General features: G+C 40.3%; 1 protein-coding gene across 1 annotated transcript in view; it reads right to left on the minus strand.

Annotated features, from left to right (window-relative positions):
• The window catches only part of LOC144220084 (ADP-ribose glycohydrolase MACROD2-like), a gene marked incomplete at its 5' end in the record, with an annotated part of 169,628 nt that overhangs the window by 100,980 nt on the left and 45,395 nt on the right, over positions 1-23,253 (minus strand). The window contains one exon of the mRNA XM_077750223.1: positions 3,460-3,522. Coding sequence (XP_077606349.1) covers positions 3,460-3,522 — 63 coding nt within the window. The remainder of the gene's footprint in view (positions 1-3,459; positions 3,523-23,253) is intronic.

Genomic DNA, 23,253 nt, shown 5'->3' on the forward strand with positions numbered 1-23,253 from the left:
TAGCTGTCATTTCTTCCTGCAATTTCTTTGGAGGAGAGTTCTTCTGTTTCATCATTTTGGTTAGCTTTCTATCTCTTGTTAATTTTAAAAGCTTGTTATAAACTCTGCCCCTGCGGGTTCTGCTGTATTAAAGAGGGCTCTTTGACTGTCCGGGGCCTGTCTGTTCAGGAAATGTTCTTTTGAATGGTGTCTCTTGGTTTCTCTAGTTGAGACTTTGGTTATTTTGTTTTGCTACTGGTAGTGGTATTTGGGACTCTCCACCATGTGTACTTTGGCTTGTTTCTTGAGGTAGCTGCACTTATGAGGTTTCCTTCCCAGTGTGTTCTGTCTTTTTCTCTTCCCAAACTCCTGTGGCTTAGTGTTCTATGACTTCAGGCCTTCTCTGTTTGAGAGATGGGTGCAAGTGAAATGCACGGAGCTCCCTACTTCTCTGCCATCTTGCTGGCACTCCTTCCTGTATCAACACTGTCTTCTACCCTGTCGCCACCTATCCAGATGTCATGGTGTCTCAAGCTCCATTGTTTTCTTTATCTACATGTTGTTTCTAATGAATCTCACCCAGAACCATGGATTTAAATCTCATTTGCATGCCAGTGAATCTCAAACCTGTATCTAGGGCCACATCTCTCCAGATTCATATATCTAACTATCTTCTTGACATCCTATCATATGGCTAAGAGTTCTCTCGACTATACCATGGACAAAACTGAACTATGAACTTACTCAACAAAAACTGTGCCTGGTGGCCAGTCTTCCATATACCAATAAATGGCACTGTCATCCATAAAGTTACTGATGCTAAAAACCTAGGACTTATCCTGGTTTCCTCTTTCCCCCATACTCCATATCCCAATCCATCAGCACATCCTGTTATAGCTATGTCTACAACATAACACATCAGTCCATTTTGTCTCCATTTCCAGAAGCTACCATCATTTCTTCCTGCTATAGCCTTCTAACTGGTCTCACTCGGTTCTTGTGACCCACTTTTACTCACCGGCAATGTGAGCTCATTAAAACTTTAAAACTTCCACTAGCATCTCTTTGTAGTTCTAATAAAATAAAATCTTATACAGTCAGACAGTATCTGTTCCCATGATTTTTTTAACCAAATCTTAAACCACGTTCCTCTTAATGCACCAGGCTCCAACCACTCTGACTTTTCTCCAACAGGCTAAAATTGGCCTTGAGGCATTTGCATTATCTGGTCCCTCCATCTAAATGCTCTCCCATCAACTCCTTATTGAGATTTCATTTAATTTCCCTTCCTCAGGGAGTCCTTCCCAAATCCAGCTAATGGAAAATTGCCTTCTCAGTATTCCTTCTCCCTACCTCGCTTCTCTATAAGACATTTTTTACTATTTTATATTTTTTGGTTTGTTTATTGTTTATTGTTTATTTCTCTCCTCCCTTCTCATCAGAATATAAGCTTCAAGGAGGCAGGGGTATTGCCTTTATGGTTTGCTGCTGTATTCCAGTGCCCAGAACAGTACCTTGGTCACAGAAAACCCTTGGATTTGATCATGACAGCAGTCAAAACCATGCTGGTTTGAGATTGTGTGTTTTTCATGATGTGAAGAAGGCCTGCAGAATCACACAGTCAAAACTGAAGCTGGAAATCCTAGTGAGTGTAAAGGAGGTATTTATATTTTGGTAGAACAACAGTAGGTCAAAAGGGCTTTAATGGCCAGGACCTCATCTTTGATTTTTCTGCGCTTAGATTAGGGAGGCTATGAAATGAGCCAGAGCAAATATAACCTTGTGTATTGACAACAGCCAAGATCATAGATTAATTGTACCATTAGATTTGTGCCAGCCAGTGGGCTCACTTGGAAGAGCAAGAGGTACAATTAGAACTATTCTTTACACTGAGAGGTAAGCATATTGTGATGATGATGCTATCAATCCAAGAGGTGGGGAAGAGGACTCACACCTTACCACTCTCTGCTGACAGGCGGTCCCAATTCCAAAAAGAAATCATCTGTTCTCAACTTACTGCCTATAAAGAACGAATAAATAAAACGCAGGCAGATGTGTCTGTCTGTGCATGTGCACGCGTGTTTGTGCATGGGTATGTGTGTGCATGTGTATCAACAGGGGTGGGAAAAGTCTATGTCGATAAAGATAGCTTGGGACAGAACAGTTAGCGAATAAAACCTGCGAAGCCTCACCAGTCAGAGAATGGCCTCAGCTGTCAGCAGTTACTTGACTAACACTATCAGCCGCAAACAGTGAAAACAGTGACAGCTTCTCACATAAGACTCTTCTTGCACAGAGCATAACGATGTGTGGGTCGGGGGCTGGGGTGGGGGGCAGAGGATGACAACAGTGTGCTGTATCAGAAATTCATTTAATTGCAAGGACTATGTCTCAGCCAAGGGAGCCAGCTGACCCAGTGGCAGCTACAGAAGGTCCCTCCTGCTCTGCTTCAGTGCTTTCTCTGATTGGCCTTCTTCAATTCCATCTTCCAGGTTAATAATAAAAGATTCCAGTTCTCTAGCAAACGTTCCAAGGTTAATGTAGGGAGTTTTCAGTGAAAAACTTATCATACCACCTGGTTGATTTCCAACAGTTCATCATATGGCCTAGGATGTGCTGGGCACACATTAGATGGAGCCCGCTGTTTCCCAAGTGCCCCTCTATGGGGACTCATTAGGACCTGGAGACTAAAGGGAAGAAGGATGGATATCTTTATGTTGGTGGTGGTGTTGATAATGGCATAATTGTGCCTATCAGTCTTTTAAAGGAGAATGTGCCTGAGTACAAAAATGGGTAGGAAGAGATGAGAAGTTCAAGGTGGTGACAGTCTCTCTTGACTCTTAAGTGCTACTTCACTTAAAGATGTTCAATTTATAATCTGTAGCACTGGATTTATAAACATCCAACTGACACACATCTGTTCTCAGGGAACAGAGGAGATGTCAGGAAGGCTTCAGATCACACTTTAGGTCTGGGTGTGGGGTAATCGAGTTCCATGGCACCATCTCCTATAACATGTAAAGAAACAACCAGAAACACAGCTCTTCAAAGCGTATTGTAAAACAGTAAAGAACATTCTTACTCCTCGTGGAGGGAAAGCTTCTTATTTATTTCCTTCAAAATTTGCGATTTTATGTTTCTTGCCAAATGAAACCTGCTAATTTTGACCTGTCTGAAGGCATCCAAGCCCTGAGTTGGCACTTGCAGCCTCTTAGAGCAATTCTGAGCAAAGTGTTGTTATGCAGAAAGAAAAATTGAATCCATGAATGAGGAATGAGAATGGACCCTTCTGACTGGAAATACTGTCACTCGTAGTTAGTGGGATTGGTGGCTTCCTGACAGAGACCTAAATGGACACCGAAGTCAATTTGGTGACAAGTTATAGGCATATCTAGAATATAGCATTTGAGTAAAGAGTAAAGTTATTGTTCACCTCTGTGGATGAGGCCTAGGACACTCCTCAATAAAATCTGAGCCCACCTGCTTCTTGGCTCTGCCCTTCTGTTTCTTCTGTGCTTGGTTTTTCCTCTGGACTGTTCTCATCTTTCAAGAAAACCATGGAGGGAAAAAAATACATCAAGTCAATTTATGAAATATTTTTTTATGGCTAATATGAGGCACTGAAATTAATTGCAACCAATGTAGCATGACTCCCTAAGCAAGGCAGAGAGATGAATCAGAGGCATGAAACAGAAAAATTACCTACATAAATAGGTCCATTTATACTCGTCCCTTCTCACCTGATTTGCCTGATGAAATGTTGAACTACAGTAAACAAAATTCACTCAGCACTCCTACAACATTTCTCTCCTTGTGCAGCATTTCCCAAAATGCAATACAAGATCTTAATTTGAATCTGTTTTTCTCCCTTGACTCAAGCAATATGCACTGTGTAAGGAAACTTGGTTGATTAAGTTTTTTATGACTTTTATTTTCCTGTTTGATATATGTTGCAAAAAAAATCTACTTTTAGCTAACTTACACATGGCAGTCTAACATATCCATGCTATGAAATATTTCATCTTGAACAGATTATGTTGGTCAAGTTTACACCATAGTTCATAACTCCTTGAAAAATAAATAACCGGGCAGGTGCAGTGTAGCTGAATACTAGAAACTAGTCAAAAATTTCTTTTGGCTTAAAATGTATAATGTATATCTGAGGATTTATGTGTAGAAGAAAATTCAAAGGCAAATAAAGGCATGATTTTATAACTCATTGCTGGGAGGGTTTCCAAATCTCTTCTTGTTTGGAAATTTTTAGAAAAGAAAGATTTATATAAAGATATGGGAACGCAATATAAAGCATGGAAATAGACTACAGAAAGCAGAGAAGCAGAAGTTACTAGCATATATAACCATGGGTGAAAGATGGCTACAGGTGCTTTGTCTCTCAAGAAGTGGACTCTGTCTCTCCTCTCCTTGAGTCTGCTTGTTTAGATCAATGAAATGTGGAGGTGATGCTCTGGGGCCTCCAAGCTGAGCCCTCAGAGGACTAGCAGTTTCTGCTTTTTCCCTCCAGGAAGCCAGCCACCATGTTGTAAAGATGCTCAGGCTTGCCTACCAAATGGAGAGAGGCACACGGAGAGAAAGAAGGGCCCCATGGCAAAGCTCTGAGGGGCCAGACAGGTGGGTGAATCTTTCTGCACCTTCCAGCCCAGCCCAGATGCCCACTGCATGCAGTCAGATGACCTCAGCCAATGCCATGAGGAGATGAAGAGTTACCCAGCTGAGCCCTTTTAAAATTCCTGACCTATATCCAGGTTCAGGTCATTTAACCTTGCTTGAGTGCTTTGCCCCACCATCTGTTACTACTACCAGCTCTTAATCCAGAGGCAGGAAGATGGGGAATCCTTCTCAGAGGAGGACTCCAGTAGGGGCACTAACACAAGAGGCTTTGAAGCAATGGGGAAACATTTCACAGAGCAGGTCTGAAAAATAACCTATGGAAGAGAGTTGTAGATGGGAAAACATTTGGAATTGACTTAAATGAAAGAAAAAGTTTATAACAGGATGGCAAAATTACATACAGACATGCGTGCATACATGAATAAGAGTGGCATTCTGAAGTGGGGAAAGAATGCTACTAATGAATACGTAACTATGTATTCAATTCCCTCTGTCCAACATCAGCTATTTGCCCTTGGGGACAGGGTATCACTTGTAACACGAGAACCTGGGACAACTCTGTAGCTACCTAAATCCAATGTTTTAAATGGCATATTTACAGTACCACATAATGGTCTGACATCTGCTCTTCTCTAGTTCTCCAAGTAGGAGATGACATTGGCTTTTGCTCTAGAAAGGAAATAGCCACCATTGCTTCTCTTGGTCCCTTAATAAGGCTACGCTGGTGCTATAGCATGTGTCAAAAACATAGGTCAGTATTTTCCCTGTTCCTCCCCCAAAATGGAGTCGGAGTCAAGCAGGAGAAGTCTGCCAGCCTTTCTGTCTCTGCTAGCAGACAGTCCTTTTAACAGAGATTTCACAATAGGCTTGAAGCCGGCAGTGACAGGCTGCCTTTAAAATTAGTTCAGTTACCACATCTCCTATAGAGTAAAAAGCTTTCTGGTGGAGGGAGGAAGATAAGAAGGGAAAAAGAAACAATTAAAGTCACAGGAAGGCGAGGAATTTGTTCCAGCCATTCAAAATGCATGTGAAGGAAATTTATGGTCGGACTCCCGAGTCCAGCTTTATAACAGTAAATACCAGTCTGGTTGTTTTCCTGAGTATACCGCCACTGGGTTTTTACCCATGTGCATATGCACGCTGTCTCTCATCCTAACGCAGCCACCACAGAGGCATGTTTTGTTTCCTACTTTGAGCCTCGCTTGCCACATTTCTGCTCTTGGGAAGCAAACTCAAGAAACACTTGGCATGTTTATTACGGAGGAAGTGCGTTCTAGAAGAAAGCTGGATTTACCATCCGAGTAATGTGCCCTCAAATGACAAGGTTTAGGTACATCGCTTTCACCAATCTCCAGACAGTGCACCCTCAAATCCAGCAGGGGGAACCAGTGTAGAAGTCTTACATTCTCCCGCAATTAGATTAACATTCCTTTCACTCTTTCAGAAGGACATTTTGGCTGGCTTATAGCTTTCCATCCATTTAAAATGCCCCAAATGAGTGAGATCTTAGTGAAACAATGGTCTTCCACTGGTAAGGAAAAAAAATCCCCTTACACTGTTACCTGTAAGTATTCGATAAGGACAAGCTTTCCTTTTATCAGCCTTGTCTATCTAGCAATCTTCACAGGAAGGCCATAAACAATAAAAAGTTAAGTAGAGTGGTGAATATAAACTTGTGGTTTTTAGAAGGGATTTGAAAGGCTTACAATAAATGTGAAGAAATATAAGGAAGTGACAGGCTATTTTGTTAGCTTAAAAAATGTCACGCAGAAGCTAAATTCTCTTAGTTAGTCTGCCTTTAATACCACATATTTATTTCAGATAATAAATTGCCATAGCATTCATGGTGGGAGTCACGTAACACTTTATCTTCTCAGGCCAGAAGGCACAGTAACCTTTGAGAATTCTAGCCATTGCATAATTTCTGTGTCTCCAGTATTAGTATCCTGCCCCTCACTCTTTCAACCTATATTTATTGAGCATGTACTATAAACAAGCATATTTCAGGAGTTTTAGAGAAATAAAAATAAGAGGCCCCTGCTGCAAACTGAATTCATGTAAGCAGAAGAAATGTATCACTGGTTGGGTGATGACAAGAATGTAATCCATGTTTATTTCTCCATGAGAGACATTTACAAGGGCAAAATTTCGATGTCATGGTCACAGATCACTATCCTGATTATGTGTAGTTCTTTTTGTGAACTGTGCATGGGAATGGGAAGAGAAAGGGGAAGTAAACCAGAGCAAATCCATCCCTGCTACTGGGAAAACAACCTATGTGCACTGCCTGCTCGTGTATTATTACTCTTTCTTATAAAGGTGCCAAGATTCCCAGACACAGAGCACATGCAGTTGAAATACAGTGGTTTGCAGATTAGATTATTTGTCTCCATCTCTCAGTCCCTTGTAATGGATTATACAGTTTAGTATTTTCCCAGTGTGGGCAGAGCAGACTTCCCAACATGCTGATGTTGGATTTGACCACGTTACTTGATTTGGCTAATGAAATATTTGTGAACACAATGTGAGCCAAAAGCTTAGCTGTGCCGCATAATTGGACTTGGTGCCTGTGCTCCTGACATTTGCCATGATGGTCCTATATCTACCCAAGCCCAGACAAGTCACAGCTTGAAATGGAAATGCCCAGCTGGCCCCAGCCCACATCAGGTGAATGAGGGAAACTCTGAAACCTGTGAGCATGAGAATAAATAGTCTTGTAAGGCACTGCATTGGGGGTTATTTGTTACATAGTATTATTGTGACAGTAGCTGGCTAATACAAATGGTATATTCATTTTTCTCAGGTCAGGATGGCTCAGCTTCTTTTTTCTTTTCTTTTTTTAAATTAGCACCCTTTTATTTATAAAGAATGCAGTCTTTAATTTTGTATTTTGCCACCCAGCTACATTCTCATCTCGCACATTTCAAAATTCTGTAGAACGTACACATGTGAAAAATAACTTTAGCTTATATAAGGGAGCTGAATGATCTAAAAACTATGTACTGCCATCGATTATAGTTGTTTTATTTAATACAGCTATGTGAGTATTGGGATAGTACTAGTTAATACCAGCTAATTATTGAATATTGGCTCTGTTCTGCTCAGTGTTCACATTGGCCATCAGACTTAATTCTCATAGCAACCCAGTGACTTTGGTATTATTATTATTATTATTATTATTATTATTATTATCCACATTTCATGGATGAGAAAACTGAGGCACAGAGATGTTAAGTAATTTTCCTAAGAGCCTACAGGTAGCAAGTGGTGGGAACAGGGTTTTGACCTGATCAGCTATGCCAGAGCCCACAATTCCCTCCTTGGAAACATAACTAATATTTGTTGTGTGGGTAAGATAAATTATGGGTCAGCAAAAATGTAAAAAATGATACTTAATAATAATAATAGTAATAATAGCTAAAGAGATAAACTATAATGTCATGCAGATTAACACAGAACACTAAGAACATTGAGAATTGAGCTTCTCTGACATTTAAGTCAGGTGAGCATAATACTATAACCCTAAACTTTTTTTTTTTATGCTAAAGGTATTTTTATTTTGAAATAATTTTAAGCAATAGAAAGTTACAAGAGCAGTACAAAGTATTTTCTTTTTTTTTTTTAAATCCCTGAATCTATCATGAGTGAGTAGCAAACATAATCACTTCCATCAGCCCTGCATACTTTAGTATATATTTTGTACAAACAAGGACATTTTCCTCCAAAACCACAATGCAGCCATCAAGATCAGATTAGTCCTGCTGACATTCCTGCTATCTAAGCCACAGACCACATTCAAGTTTTGCCAATTTTCTAATAATATGTTTCATATTTTTCTAGGATCACACACAGCATTTCGTTGTCATATCTGTTTAGTCCTACAGCCTAAGATGGAGATGCCCTCTTGACCTTGCCTGAGCTCTGTGCCAGGTGTTTGCCACTTCACCCCTACCTTCAATGTGAATGTCTATCTTGCTCAGTCCTACTTAATGGCTTTAGGAAGGGAGAAAGGAAAGAAGGAAAGAAGGGAGGGATGCTTAATTCCAAAAACGTAAAAAACTTTGTTCTGGAGGTGTCCTCACCCAATTAGTTGATTTTAATAGATTGGTCTTAGAAAATTAAGTTCCCACCTTGGCTGCCTCATTATTCTAGTGAAAAGCTTCACATGCATCTTTCAATGCAGATAAAAAGAGATGTACATTTGAGTAGTCACGATCTCACATGAGTGCTAGCTGCTGGTCTAAACACCTCCTTGGCACAAGTTACTTACACTCTTACACCCCTCACACCCCTTACTGTGATTCCAAAACAATCCTACTGAGTTAGACTTTTATCTACATTTTTACAGATGTTTTACCGATGAAGAAATCAAGGTTGGGGGGGAGGGGTGGAAATAACTTCCCTGAAGTCCCACAAGCAGTGACAGGGCTTGGTCTTACACTCAGGTCCACATTATGCCAACGCCTGAGGTCTCTCTTCCTTGCAGATTCCTGTGGTTTCTTCTGACCCTCAGTAACAAAATTGTAAGTCCTGAGAGAGAGGCTCTTGCTCTTTCTGTGGTGGCCTCAGCTCTCACTTAGCATAGTGCCCAAGTTCATTAGAAGCTCCATAAACACTTGTCAAAGGATTAAAAAGGAAACTTCATTTTCCCCTAAGCAGTAATTATTATTATTAATTATTATTATTATTATATTCAAACTGTATTTCAGTTCTCAATGTAGAAAAGGTATGTTATCTATCTATCTAAGCCTCTGTTTGAACCTCATTAAATTGTGGATTTGTTTGAAAATATCATGTGTCTTTTATCACAAGTAATAAATCCAATGCAGTAACGTATAGGGAGCACCGGTAGCTAGAGTTCATCTGTTCTCACCACCACCCAGGTCCGGCCTCCTTCCTCCCTTTTTCTCCTGGATTGTGACAGTGTCTTGTCCTCCAGATTTGTTTTCAACCTAGAGGCCAGACAGTTTTCAAATGTAAGTCAGCTCATACCATTCCCCTGCTCAAATGTTGCTCAAAGGCAACAAGGCTCTGTGTGGTAGAGACTGCTTTGGTTTGCCCACCCCAACATTTTTCTAGAAGCCTCCAACACACTCTGTTCCAGCCACACTGGCTGGAGTCCTCCTAGGGACTCTTCTCCCCAGGGCTTTCCACTGCTTGTCCCCTCTGCCTGGAGTGCTTCCATGCCTTTCAAGTCTTTGCTCAATATTTCTCCTTTTCAATGAAGTCTATGCTGAACACTCCACTTAAAACTACAGCATCTCCCTACCCCTACACCCGCCATCTTCCTCATCTGGATCTACTTTTTAGTTATTTATTTATTTATTTATTTGTTTATTGTCAGTCATGTGTCATCTTTAATATATAATTTCGGTAGGTATTATATTCATTGTTTATGTATATCTGCCTCCACTTGACTGTAAGCTCCACCAAGGCAAGGATGTTTTTACTGCATAGCCTGAGAACTCCTAAGTACCCAGAATGAACACATGATAGATGTTCAATAAATACTTGTGAGTTAATGAAATATTTCTTTGCATAGGTCATTCACAAATTACTCAGGAAAAAAAGGGGGATTATCTCCTATTCCAAAATCATCAGGTTACTTATAACATATGGGTTCAAACATCATGTGGGGCAACATTTATCAAGGAAGTTGGCCCAGACACAGAAGCTAGGCTCCCACTACCATACTCCTACCACCATTTTGTCTTCTTACTGGAGTAGTCACCCTAGAGGAGGAGTCCCTTACTCAGGCCTGTGGAAATGATGCACCTGTTACAATACAGTTATCCAGGCTAATAACTTAGCACCTTCTGGGAAGGTGATGGAGCAAATGTATCCCATTTGGGGGAAATGCTTGCTTTCCTGACTGCCAAAACCAATTCTTCTCAAAATAAATAGTATTACAACCATGCCTAATTCACAGAAGGTGCTTAAGACCCATGCTTGGTCTTCAGTTATAGGATAGAGAAGACTAATCATCTTGGTCCTATTTCCTGCATCCCCAAATAGCATACTTGTCCACGTAGAGGGAAGAGGAAATACTCGAAACTGTTGTTTTTAACTAGATGTGTCTGTTAAAAGAGACCTAAGTATAACAAAAGTTCACTGAAAGGAAATACATGAAACTAAGGGATGCAATGGTCTCTTCCATATATTTTGTATGATGGTAAATGGAGTGCCAAGCGTTCAATGCGAAGCTCAACAAATATCTGCTAAAGGATTGAACTTTGCAGCATTCCCATGTTGAAGGTATGACCCTGGCATACCAAAACTTGCCATGACATATCTTGGTATAAAAATAGCACAAGGCAATGCATGAGAGTGCTATTTTTAATATCACATACACCCTCTTAATAGATAACATATGGTTCTCCCATATGGCGTGTTAATACAAATACTTTTACCCTGATATATCAGGTTAGCTTTTAATCCAAGGATTTCCAAGTACTTTACAAACACTATTCATTAGCACAGTCTTCCCTGAGGGAAGTTGCAGTGCCTTGCAGAGATACAAAGCATCCTGCATATAATCAGTAACCATTAAGTAATGACAATAATAAGAAATACATTAATGTGGCCTTTTTTTTAACATAAGAAAACAAACAAACGGGAATTAAATAACGTTCTCAAAGTCTTCTGATGACTTCATGGTGCAATTAAGGTTACAAATCAACTTATGCTGATGCTTATGATTATTCTACCAGTTGACTTATGCTAGTGAATTGATCATAAATTATACTGGTTTTAGGTATGCATGTAAGCTTGTTTCTACACCATAACTGGGAAAATGATGACCAAAAACAAACCTAGCATAACAGCAGTACAATGGGATTTCTTGGTGCTGTCTTTCTCTCTCTTAAACAAAACAATTGCATTACTGTTAACTTTAAGCCCTAAGGTTAAATTTCCTTCTATAAATTCCAGTTCTCCCTATTGTCATTTACGCTTCTGAGTCAAAATAACTGGTGTGCCTACACATTTGTTTAAAACAGGCACACATTGTGCTCTCTGCAGATGTTAAGACAGAACTGGCAAAACGAAACACTGTTCTACTTTTTTGCTGAAGAAGAGAAAGGATATAAAGATGTCCTTTGAATAGAAGAATCATTCCACGAATAAATTCAAAAGCTGCTAGGTATTTTTGCCACCAGTTAATGTTTGGTAAGTACCTACGAAGTTCAAGATGGTGGAGAGGAAATAAACTAGGCTATTAAGAGGGGGACAGAAGCTTTTCTTTCCCTCTGGAGGTTGACAAAAGAAAGCTGGATGGAGTGGTTTCATGAGATGTATCTGTCTGCACAAGATGAAATTGAGGCTAGAGATAATTATTCAGAGAAAAAATTAAAACTTTATCTCATATATATAGATCTAAATAAATAGTCATCATTTGAGCTGACTTACATGAGGAAAATCTCAGTAAGAGCTTCATATTTTCACATGCTTTGCTCACGTAGCTCTTTGGGAAGCCAGTGTTTGACAGTGTGCATGGGTGGCTCAGTTGGTTAAGCGTCTGATTCTTGGTCTTGGCTCAGGTTCATGAGTTTGAGCCCTGCATCCAGCTCTGTGCTGACAGTGCAGAGTCTGTCTGGGATTCTCTCTCCCTCTCTCTCTGCTCCTCACTTGTGCTCTCTAAGTAAATAAATACTAAATAAATACACTTTAGAAAAAATAAAAGAAAATGTGCATATGTTGACAGCAGGTGTCCCCCAGGGAGGGCACAATTCAGTATACATATGTTCTTTTATGGGCAGTGCCATATGGTTGTGAGAAGTAAAATCCTTTCTCTTTATGTTTCTACCATTTCCCCCCCTTTAACATAGTTGTTCCTTTGGTGTTGAAACATGCTATTTTAAGGGATGAAAACAGAAATTTTACAATGCTGGTTTGGAATTTTGGAATTTCTAAGTTTAGGATGAAGTTAATGTGTGGGTTTTCCGTAATTCAATATGAACTTTTTATAAAAATGTGCCCTCACTCAAATTGTAATCCTCTAGATGAAAAAACTTGACCACTCTTCCCAAGTTTCCTAACAGCAGGGTAATATATGTATTCTACTTTTCCTTAAAAACTGCAGAATTTCAGTAATGGTTTTGTGTAACCCAGTGTTTCCTTAATAGCTATTTGACATTATTATACCAGAATAAATGTCAACATATGACTTCCTTTATTTTACACAAAACTAATTCTTCAGTGCAGAAATCACACTCATTGAAATGTGCATGTCCACACTGAGAGGTGCTGTAAACATCAAATATACATCTACTTTTAAAGACAGCAGAAACACCTGTAAAATATCTCATTAACAATTTTTATATTGATACCAAAGTGTTGAAATGCAACACTTTGGCTATATTGGAGTAAATAAAATATAGAGTTAAAATTAATGTTGCCTGGGTCTCTTACTTTGTTTTAAAATTGCTTCTCAGATTTTAAAGTTATGTCTGTATCTGTGACTCACATTGTATTTGTAACAAGTGGGCTGCTCTAGAGCTAACTAGTGAAGGAAGGGGCTGCAGAGCTCAGAAGCCAGAGGAGCAGGTGGGTGTTGAGGCTGAAGCTCAAATCCCTGCCCTCTGTACCCACCAGTGGCTTCTCGCTGTGAACACCTGTGGCCCTCTGCTTTAGGCTTTTTCCTACTCTCAGCAGGATGCTGTGCAGCCAATTTGGAAGCAGGTCCGAACCAGTGATGGACAGGGCAAGGTAAGTAACACCTCCCCTTCATTCCCTGGAGGGTGACAACCCCGGGACACCTCCCACAGAGTTCTCCTGCAGGTCCCAATTCCAGATGCCCACAGGCCAACCTGCTTGTTTGGGAATTTGTATTTGTTTCCTTCCTCCCCCCGTCTCACTACCCTACTTCCCTCCTGGTGCTTCCTGGGATCATTCCCCAAACCAGCCACTTGCCCTTGAATCCTTATCTTAACATGGCAGACCTGATCTAAGACATTTTTAAACCAGTTTTAATTACACAAACATGTTATCCCCAGTTGTGCTAAGTGTGAGTGGAGGGAACGCGCAGTTTGCCAAGAGGGCTTCTAACGAGGTCATTGGAGGGGACTTCCCAGTGGAAAGGGTATTTGAGCTGATCTGTTTAAGGCACTTATTATGTGAAATTGATTGATAGAAAGTAATGAAGCAAAACAGGAGAGATAGATGAGTATTCCAGGTGGGAGTGAAGGCCATGTCCATAGGTCCCATTGTGGGAAAGATCATGGCATCGTTGAAGACTTAGGGATGGCCAATGGGGCTGGAGTAGAGAGTGAGTGCCACAAGATGGGCATAAAGGGAAAATATCCAGGCAAGAGGAATAGGGTGATTTGATGGGACAGGGGATATTCCACAGGTTGGGGAACACGATTGAGAGGGGAGAATGAGCATTCATATTTGGTGGGTCGCAGTGATTTAGGACTGCAGGACCACTGCCAACAGCGGGAGTGGGGCAAGGAGAGAAGCCAGAAGAAGAACAAGTGGGTATGTGACAAAGTGGTTACTGAGGAGAGAGGTACTTCAGTGAGGGTGGTAGGGAGTCTTGGTTTCTCTCTCACCTGGCAGCCTCTTGTAGGGCCTGGATTGACCGGGTGGGGGCAGAAGGTGGAGAAAAGTGACTCGGGTGGAACTGATGAAAGTACTTCAGGTAAGAGATGATGGAAGCCAGAGATAAAGGGGTGGCAGGTGAGGAGAGAGAGAATAGGGTGGAGGGCTGAATCAATTGGCTTTGGTGAATGGTTGGATGGAGGTGTGAAGGATGAGGAGCAGTGCCAGCCTCTACTATAGAAGCTCTGAATGATCCTATTTAATACTCAGAACAACGCTGTGGTACAGATGCAATCAATATTCTGTTATAGGTGAAGAAATGGTATTTGGTAGATAACTCTTCCAAAGGTCCCATAGCTAGTAGGGAGTAGAAACAGGATTTGAGCCTTGGTCATCTGTTTCCAGAGTGAAATCCATTAGTCACCATGCTATCATGCTACCCAGAATCCCATCCAAGCATATTGCCTGGGAGAAATTACCAAGCCTGGGAACAAAAGAAGGTATGTTGGTTAAACCTTGAGATACCATGAGATACATGGTAGAGATGTTTCAGTAGGAAGGAAGGGAAATCAAATAGATGGGAAGGAAAAATAGACCAATAGAAATCCTAAATAGTGTCTAGAAAATTTGTATAATTTTTTTTTTTTTAAAAAAGTGAAGCATGTATATACAGGCTTTTCCTTGTATCTGAAAGTTTGAGTTTTGCCACTCCACTTTTATGAAAGACCTATATTAGTACCTATTTTCAATAACCAAATGAAACCTGAAGATTTTCACTTTTATGAAAGAGTAATTGCTTTTTTTTGCTTTGAGCTACTTTGGCTTACAAAAGGTTTCACAAGAAACTGCTACTTTCAGACAGAGAAGGAAAGCTGTAATGGTCATTAAAAAAATATATGTATACACCCACACACACACACACCCACCCACACACACACACACACACACACAAGCAGAAAGCTAACCAGGAATTTCAGCAAGTAGCTGAATGTGTGTGTGTGTGTGTGTGTGTGTGTGTGTGTGTGATTTTTGTCTGGGTTGTATTTTTTGACTGATGGTCTGAAATAGTTTCTTCCAATATCTGCTCCTCTTCTGTCACAAGTAGGACTACATCCTACAATAAGCCCTCCTTCCAGCCTAAGCAATAGGACTCTAGTCTCCTTTATCCCATTTATGCACACATTCTGTGATCTGCAGACCTATAATACTTCCTCCTTCTCCTACTTGTGTCCAATATTGTCATTCTTTCTTTCTTAGAAAGCAATGATTTAAGAAGGCATTGTCTGTCATTTTCAATTTAGTATAAATTACTTTTAGTTAGTAATTAAACCATCACCTCTCGGAAGATTACTGATAACACTCTAATTATCTAGTATTCCTCACTATAACGCTAATGCTATAATTACTATACTGAGTGTCAAGACTTCCTGGTTTTGACTTTAAATACACCTAAATTTCATTTATTTATTTATTTATTTATTTATTTATTTATTCATTTATTTATGAGAGAGAGAGAGAATCCCAAGCAGGCTCACTGCTGTCAGCATGAAGCCCAATACAGAGCTCCAACTCATGAGGTGTGAGATCATGACCTGAGCTGAAATCAAGAATTGGACACTTAACGGGGTGCCTGGGTGGCTTAGTCGGTTAAGCGTCCGACTTTCACTTAGGTCATGATCTCGCGGTTCGTGGGTTCGAGCCCCGCGTCGGGCTCTGTGCTGACTGCCAGCTCAGAGCCTGGAGCCTGTTTCAGTCTGTGACTCCCTCTCTCTCCGACCCTCCCCTGCTCATGCTGTCTCTCTCTCTCTCTCCTATAAATAAATAAAAACATTAAAAAAAAATTAAAAAAAAAAAAAAGAATTGGACACTTAACTGACTGAGCCATCCAGGTGCCTCCAATCTCCCCAAAGTTCTCTTAAGCATATTTCAAAGAATTATTGGGGCCTCCCTTCACTTTGAACAACTAAAATCCTATATATTTTTGTTGTTCTGTTCTCTTCCCAATGGTAACTGTTTTTCCCTTGTACCAGGGCAATGACTACTGGCAATGGATCATCTACTTGGGATGATAATCACATGCTCAATAGCCACTTGAAGCAATTAGTCAGTAGACTCAGGGACTGGGGAAAAATTGTCTAGGGTGGCTGATGTTATTTTAGACAAGTAAATGTAAATATCAGAAGCCACATCAAAAGACAAATGGGAACATCTGTTTCTCCTCTCCTGATGGCAATGTAGGCCATAGACAATTAACGTATTGCCAGCGTGTACAATGCTATAGATGCAAAGGAACATATGAATCCCTAGCTGTACAGGGTTCTGGCACGTGCCTTGTTCTTCCTGCCAAACTGGTCAGTTTGCAGAAGTGTGCCCTTATCTGATGCACTTTTTTTGGATAGCTCTAAAGGAATTCCAGTTGTCTCCTCTCCACAGAAACATATTTGGTTAAAAATGACCTGTGATCAATGAGAAGAGAAATCTCTGCAAGTGATCGCATGCATTCAAAATGAGAATCAGTCCGCATAGTGGACATTGGCCTATTCCCTCTCATGGGCCCTAGGGATAGGCTTATTTTTCACTGTAATATGGTTGATGTACAATATTATACTGGTTTCATGTGTACGACATAGTGATTTGACAATCCTATACATTGTACAATGCTCACTGGGGTAAGTACAGTTACCATCCGTCACTATACAAAGTTATCACAATTAGGGATAGTCATTTACAATGTAGAACCCCTTCCCACTTAAACTAATAGGACCCCAAGAGGAGAGAGTGGAGGTAGCAGGGAGCAAGAGACAGAAACGGATGGTGGTGGGATGATGGAACGCCACTGGTAAGAAAGACCACAAGAGAACATTCTCTTGCTAATGGCTTGAGAAAGGTTTCTAGGACTTTCCTTCTGCTTGGCAGTTTGCTTATGAGAATAAATTACCTCTCCAGCTGTCATTACAAATATCAGATGATCTTAGACTTGGTGGAACCAATTTCCCCCTGCTTTACCTCAGAAGATCTGTAGCTTCTGAAAGTGTCAAAATGGGCTTGAGGTATGTATGTATGTATTTATGTCCAGTTGACATACATCGTTATATTAGTTTCAAGTGTAAAACATAGTTATCTGATGTTTATATACATTACAAAATGCTCACCATGCTATGTCTAGTTACTATCACCCTACAACCTTGTGTGAATGTTTTCTTCAAATACCCCCTGAACTAACAATATTGTAACGAGTGCTGCCTTGTGACTCCAAACCTCAATCAAAACATGTCAAAATAGATCAAAACATTTTTGGATCACATGACAGTGGTCTGGACAAATACTCAAATATATACATATACCTCTTGAACCATTCAAACGACTTTTAAGTGAGTAATTTCCTCTAAAATTGGCTATTAAATTTGTGATTGGAATAATTTACAATAACAAATAATTACAGCAAGAAACACGATGTACTCAAAATGAAAGATGACCCTCCAAAGCTGTCCTATTAAGGGTAATTAAATTATGATTTGGGTCCATTTTAATTACAACTAATAATGAGTTCTACAAGGTAAACTTTAAGAGGAATAAACAAAGACTGAAGCCTGCAATTAGTTTGATCAGGAAGTAGAGACATCTAGATGATTCATTGCCCCTTTAAAGAACTTCTTTTTATTTTTTTAAAATTTTTTGTTTATTTATTTTTTAGAGAGAAAGAGAGATATGGAGCACAAGTGAGGGAGAAGCAGAGAGAGAGGGAGAGGCAGAATCTGAAACAAGCTCCAGGCTCTGAGCTGTCAGCACAGAGCCCCACACAGGGCTCAAACCCAAGAACCATGAGATCATGACTTGAGCTGAAGTCAGACACTCAGCCGACTGAGCCACCCAGGCTCCCCTAGAGCTTCTTTTATTCACAGTCCAAACTCCCCACTCTTGCACATGTTTGACACACTTTCATGAACTATTTCAACTAGCACCTCAGGTTAGCAATTTTTAGTACTACAAGTTTGGACAGAGTGGTAAAATAAGAAAGCCACACTACTTATCTGGGGCTACCTAAAACATTAAATTGATGAGCAGCTTTTAATTTGCCCCTTCAGCTTTTTTTTTTCTTTTTGTCTCTTTTAGTATGAATTCATTAATTACATATTAATCACATATATATCACATATATATATACATATATATATGTTAGCACATTAACTTTTGTTGACTCGTGGGCTAAGTAATACAGTTTTTGCTAATGCTCTGGTAAAATTAAAATGCAGACATTTAAAAAAAAAAACAATTCTCATCCAAGGATTTTGAGTCCAGTTGTGGAGACACCAAAGTCAAAGTATGAGACTGGATTATTTTTCCCCATTAAAAGCCAGATCTGACACAAATTCCCTACATGTCATCACTGCTGTATAAAGCCCTTGTGATGCCAATATTTAGCGAGCAGTGAGGAATACTTACTGGCAGTCCATACATTTTTCACTCTGCTTGTTGGAGAAGGTTATTGTTATTCACGTGATGGATAGAAACACAAAATGAGTTCTCTGAGAGACCATAGCCTTGTAGGTTCATAATTCTCCTCTGACAGGGCCACATTAGTCATTTTAGTGACTCAATTTTTGAACCTGTTTCTGTCTCCCTGAAGGAACGAGAGAAATCCTACGTAAAATGTATCCAAGCTGAAAAGAAGACTCTCAGCGTTTTACCTCAAGTAAGATAAATTAGAGGCATGGAAAGGGGCTCTGCTACCATGGCTGGTTGGTGTGGAGAAGCACATCTAAATATTTCCCGGGAACACAATAAGCGTTTTTCTAGGATGATTTCAGAGCAGAGGTCAGCAAGCTCTGGCCCACAGACCTGTTTGTTCATACAGCCTGCATGCTAAGAATGGTTTCTACATTTTTAAAGGGTTGTAATAAAAACAAAGAAAAATATGCGACAGAGACCATATGTGGCCTGTAAAGCCAAAAATACTTCCCATCTGGTCCTTCACAGAAGTGTGGTGACTCCTGTTTTAGAGCAACCTAATGAAATAAATAGTGGGAGATGACTCAGCCTGCAGAACCACACATCCAAATGTCATGTGCAGGGGCAATCTTGCGTGTGGTGTAGGAACTGGCTTGACCCATTACTAAGATAACCCTCCACTACCTCCTCTCCCCCAAAGACGTCACTTTCTGCAAGGTAGCAAAGCCCATGTCTCTGACACATTCTCAGTGATTCCAAGACCGCAGGTGGTATTGGAAAGGAGTTTTGACTTACACATGAGCTTAACTCAACAAGAGGGTTTGATATTTGAGGGGGTTCCAAAGAATCCAAGGACAGAGACACAGAGTGGATGTAGGATGTCTTCAAATAGGAAACAAGAAGACCATTGGGATTATGGTGCTTTTAAAAACACGGCCACAAATTCTTAGATCCTTCTCCCTTCAAGAGGTGGAGCTTAATGTGTCTCCCCCTGACTGTATGTTGGATTTAGGGACTTGCCTAATTAACAGAATATGGCAGCAGCCATGGTCTATCACTTTCGATATTAGGTTATAAAAGGATTGCCACTTCTATCTTGAACATGCTCTTACTCTCTTGGGTCACTTATTCTGGAGGAAGCCAGAACAATGAGGATATAGACTAGCCTATGGAGAGGCTGACATGACAAAGAACTGAGGTGTCTGGGAAATATTCAGCAAGAAGGTGTCTAGGGCTAGCCTCCCCCAAGAGAGCCTATATGTGGGAGGGTGTGGTGAGTACATGGGGAGCAATGAACTGAGTAAGTGCCACAAATATGATGGTACATAGGTTTATCCCACTTTCATCCAGCTATGGGTGTGAAAGACCTCATCCCTTGAATCCTTCCCTCTCTTGTAGAAAGTGATTTTTAGTTTCTAAGTCTAGAACAATGGGTTTCCTTCCAAGAAATAATTTTGCCAACAGAGAATCTCCTAGAATTTAAGCTGTTCACCCCTAGTATGCTCCCTTCTCCCTTCTCCCTTTCTCCTTCCCTTCCTTCCACACGTACCTCTCTGTTCTTCTTCTCAGTTCATCTTCTACCCAGTCCCTGTCTTCCCTGCCCTATGCACTTTGGGACATCACTGCCAGCTACAGCATCCTAACCTGCCTCCTTCCCACCCCACATCCCTACACCTTTAGTTCAAGGAGCTATGGATGTGACATGCCACCGCTCCTGATCTGTTGGAACCCTATCATGTATCTGATGGAGAGAACCAAAACGTACCTAAGAAAGTTTCAGTAACGATCCCAGTCGACACTTGACATCAAAATGTGTAACAGCTGGTTTGACTAAGATTCATTTTCCATTTATTGAACAGTGGCTATGACTTAACGTGATATCATTGATAAAATGAGAAATACATATTTGGTCTTTGTCTCTAGTTTCTGGCAGAGAGCTCCTAAAATCCCTATAATTTCCTAAGTAATAGAAGTGATAGGAACATCCTTTGTTATTCATAATAATATGCCCCTTTCAAGCTTACATGAATTATGCTAATAGGGTGACTCTTGGTGGACTCCCAGAGACTTTTAGAATTGGGCTAGTTTCCAGAGGACTTAACCATATGATTAGACTGTTGAAACTTTCAGCCTCACCCCTGATGTCTGGGAAGGGGAGAGGGAACAGATATCAAGTCAGTGACCGACAGCCAATGATTGAGTCAACCATGCCTATGGTACAGAACCTCTGTAAAAACCGTAAACAATGGTCAGGTTTGGACAGCTTCCAGGTTGGTGAACACCTCCATGTGCTAGGAGGTGGTGCACCTCAACTCCACAGAAGCCCCTATGCTCAGGACCCTTTTGGACCTCACCCCATGTACCTGTTCATCTGGCTGTTCACTTGTGTTCTTCAGAATATTTTTTATAATAAGCTGGTAATAGTAAGTCAGCTATTTTCCCTGACTGCAGTGAGCTGCTGCAGCATATCATCAAACCTGAGGAGGGGGTTATGAAGATCCCCTTGTTTTATGGTCAGTCAGTCAGGAGTCTGGGTGCCTTAGACTTGCAATTGACGTCTGAAGTGGGGCAATCATGGGGGACTGAGCCTTTAGTCTGTGGGGTCTAATGCTAAATCCAGGTAGTCAGTGTCAGAGTGGAATTCAATTGTAGGACACTTAGTTGAAGTTGGCGAGCCAGAGAATTGAATGGTACGAGGAATAAACCCACACATTTGGTGTCAGAAGTATTGTGAGTAGAAAGAGATCAAAGTAGAAGAAATACTTGGGCATTGTGCTAAATGCTGTAGAGTCTTATCTCTCTTAATCCTCACCTAAACTGGTGTGAGGTAGATACCATCCTTGCCTTCTCTTTTTGATAAGGCAATTGGGGCTTCCCATTAAATAATGTACCCAAATTCCCACTGATCGAGTAAAAATTTAGACCTGTCCTAACTGCCTTGATTATATGCCCATACTCTGAATCCCACCACCTTTTCCGCATTCAGAAAACACCCTGACAAATTCCTTGCTGGTTAGTTCTGAAATGACCTTCACTTCCCAAAGATCTTTGTTAATAAAGATAACAGAAAGAGCTCTGGGGTAGATTTAGCTGTTGTCAAATAACCACAGGTCTGATATTCTGGGGGCTATTTTCTGCCCAGGAAAAGGAAGATTTCAAAACTGAAATTACATACAAGGCAGGCAATCCTAGAAAAGAAAGGGATTAATAGACTTCCTGTAACTGTAACTACCACATTCTGCTTTGGGGAGCAATGGTTTATTACTATGTTCACTGCTCTTTTATTCCCTTGAAAGAACCCTTTCAATAATGATTTACCTTAATTTAACTTTTTTTTCAAGGAAAGCAAGCAGTACACTTCATTCAAGAGAAATGATTTGCAGTTGTGCTAAAATTCTCTTTATTCATTTGCTTATTTCTTTGTTCATTTATTTGGTTACCTAGAAATGTTTACTGAGTGCCTAGTATTAAAAAAAAAAAGTCGTTCCTCTAAAATACTCTAAGCCCTTTCATTTTTGGAGGTAAATATACATGAGACTTCATGGCTGCATTTGTGTTCCTTATATTTTTTATAATGCATTGTCTGAGCTGACCAGAGTTGAAGTTTTATAGTAGAAACCTATTACCTTGAAGATGAAAAAGTGGCCAACAGTAAGTAATAATTGACAGTTTTTCAACATAAAGAGCAAAAAGTGTTCTATAAACTAAAAAAGAAAGACACGAACAAACAAGTACATTCCAAACTTGTATATGTTATAATTTTCAGGAAACTGGCTTTTTATTTATTTTCTCGGCTGAAACTTCACTGTTAGTGCTCATAAGGGCTTATGATTCTTTTGGTTGGCACCTGTTGAAGGAATAATGGCAGACTTACTGACGGGATAGCAACAGATAGACGGTCAGGAGCATTTCTATATAGAGGAGAGTAAAAGTTCTAAGTCTCTCAAAGGAAAGACTATGCATGGCAGAGAAAAAATAATTTGACCATACTTTTCTGGGAAGCTAGCAAAACTTCCCTGTCCTGGATTTGATTTTACTGGACTAAGTCAGTTTTCAATTCTATACTCAGGCTATTTAAAAAGGCTTTATTTTTCCCTAGAATTTTTCCTGTGGAGAGGAAAACTGAATTTCTATTACCTAGAATAATAATAATAGCCATAATTTTTTAAATGCTTATTTATTTTTGGGAGAGATAGAGAGACACAGTGTGAGCAGGGGAGGGACAGAGTGAAAGGGAGATACAGAACCCAAAGCAGGCTCCAGGCTCTGAGCTGTCAGCACAGAGCCCCACTTAGGGCTTGAACCCACGAACTGTGAGATCATGACCTGAGCCAAATTCAGATGCTCAACCAACTGAGCCACTCAGGTACCCCAACAGCCATCATTTTTAATGCCTGCAATATATTTACTTATCAGACTTAAGGCTTGTTCTTTTATATATTTTAATTCTAATCCTTGCCCAAATCCCAGGAAGTTAGGATTATTATTCTTATTTTGCAGAAGGGAAAACTGAGGTGTAGGAAGACTTATTAAAGTCTATAGGCCTGTAAGTGGTAGAGCTGCAATTCAAATTCAGAATTCGGCTGACTGCCATGAGAGCCTGTACCCTATCGGCCATGACACGTGTCACGGTGCCTCCTTTATTGACTTTAGGCC

This window comes from Crocuta crocuta, unplaced genomic scaffold (assembly GCF_008692635.1).
Source record: "Crocuta crocuta isolate KB4526 unplaced genomic scaffold, BGI_CrCroc_1.0 scaffold209, whole genome shotgun sequence".
Classification (NCBI taxonomy): domain Eukaryota; kingdom Metazoa; phylum Chordata; class Mammalia; order Carnivora; family Hyaenidae; genus Crocuta; species Crocuta crocuta.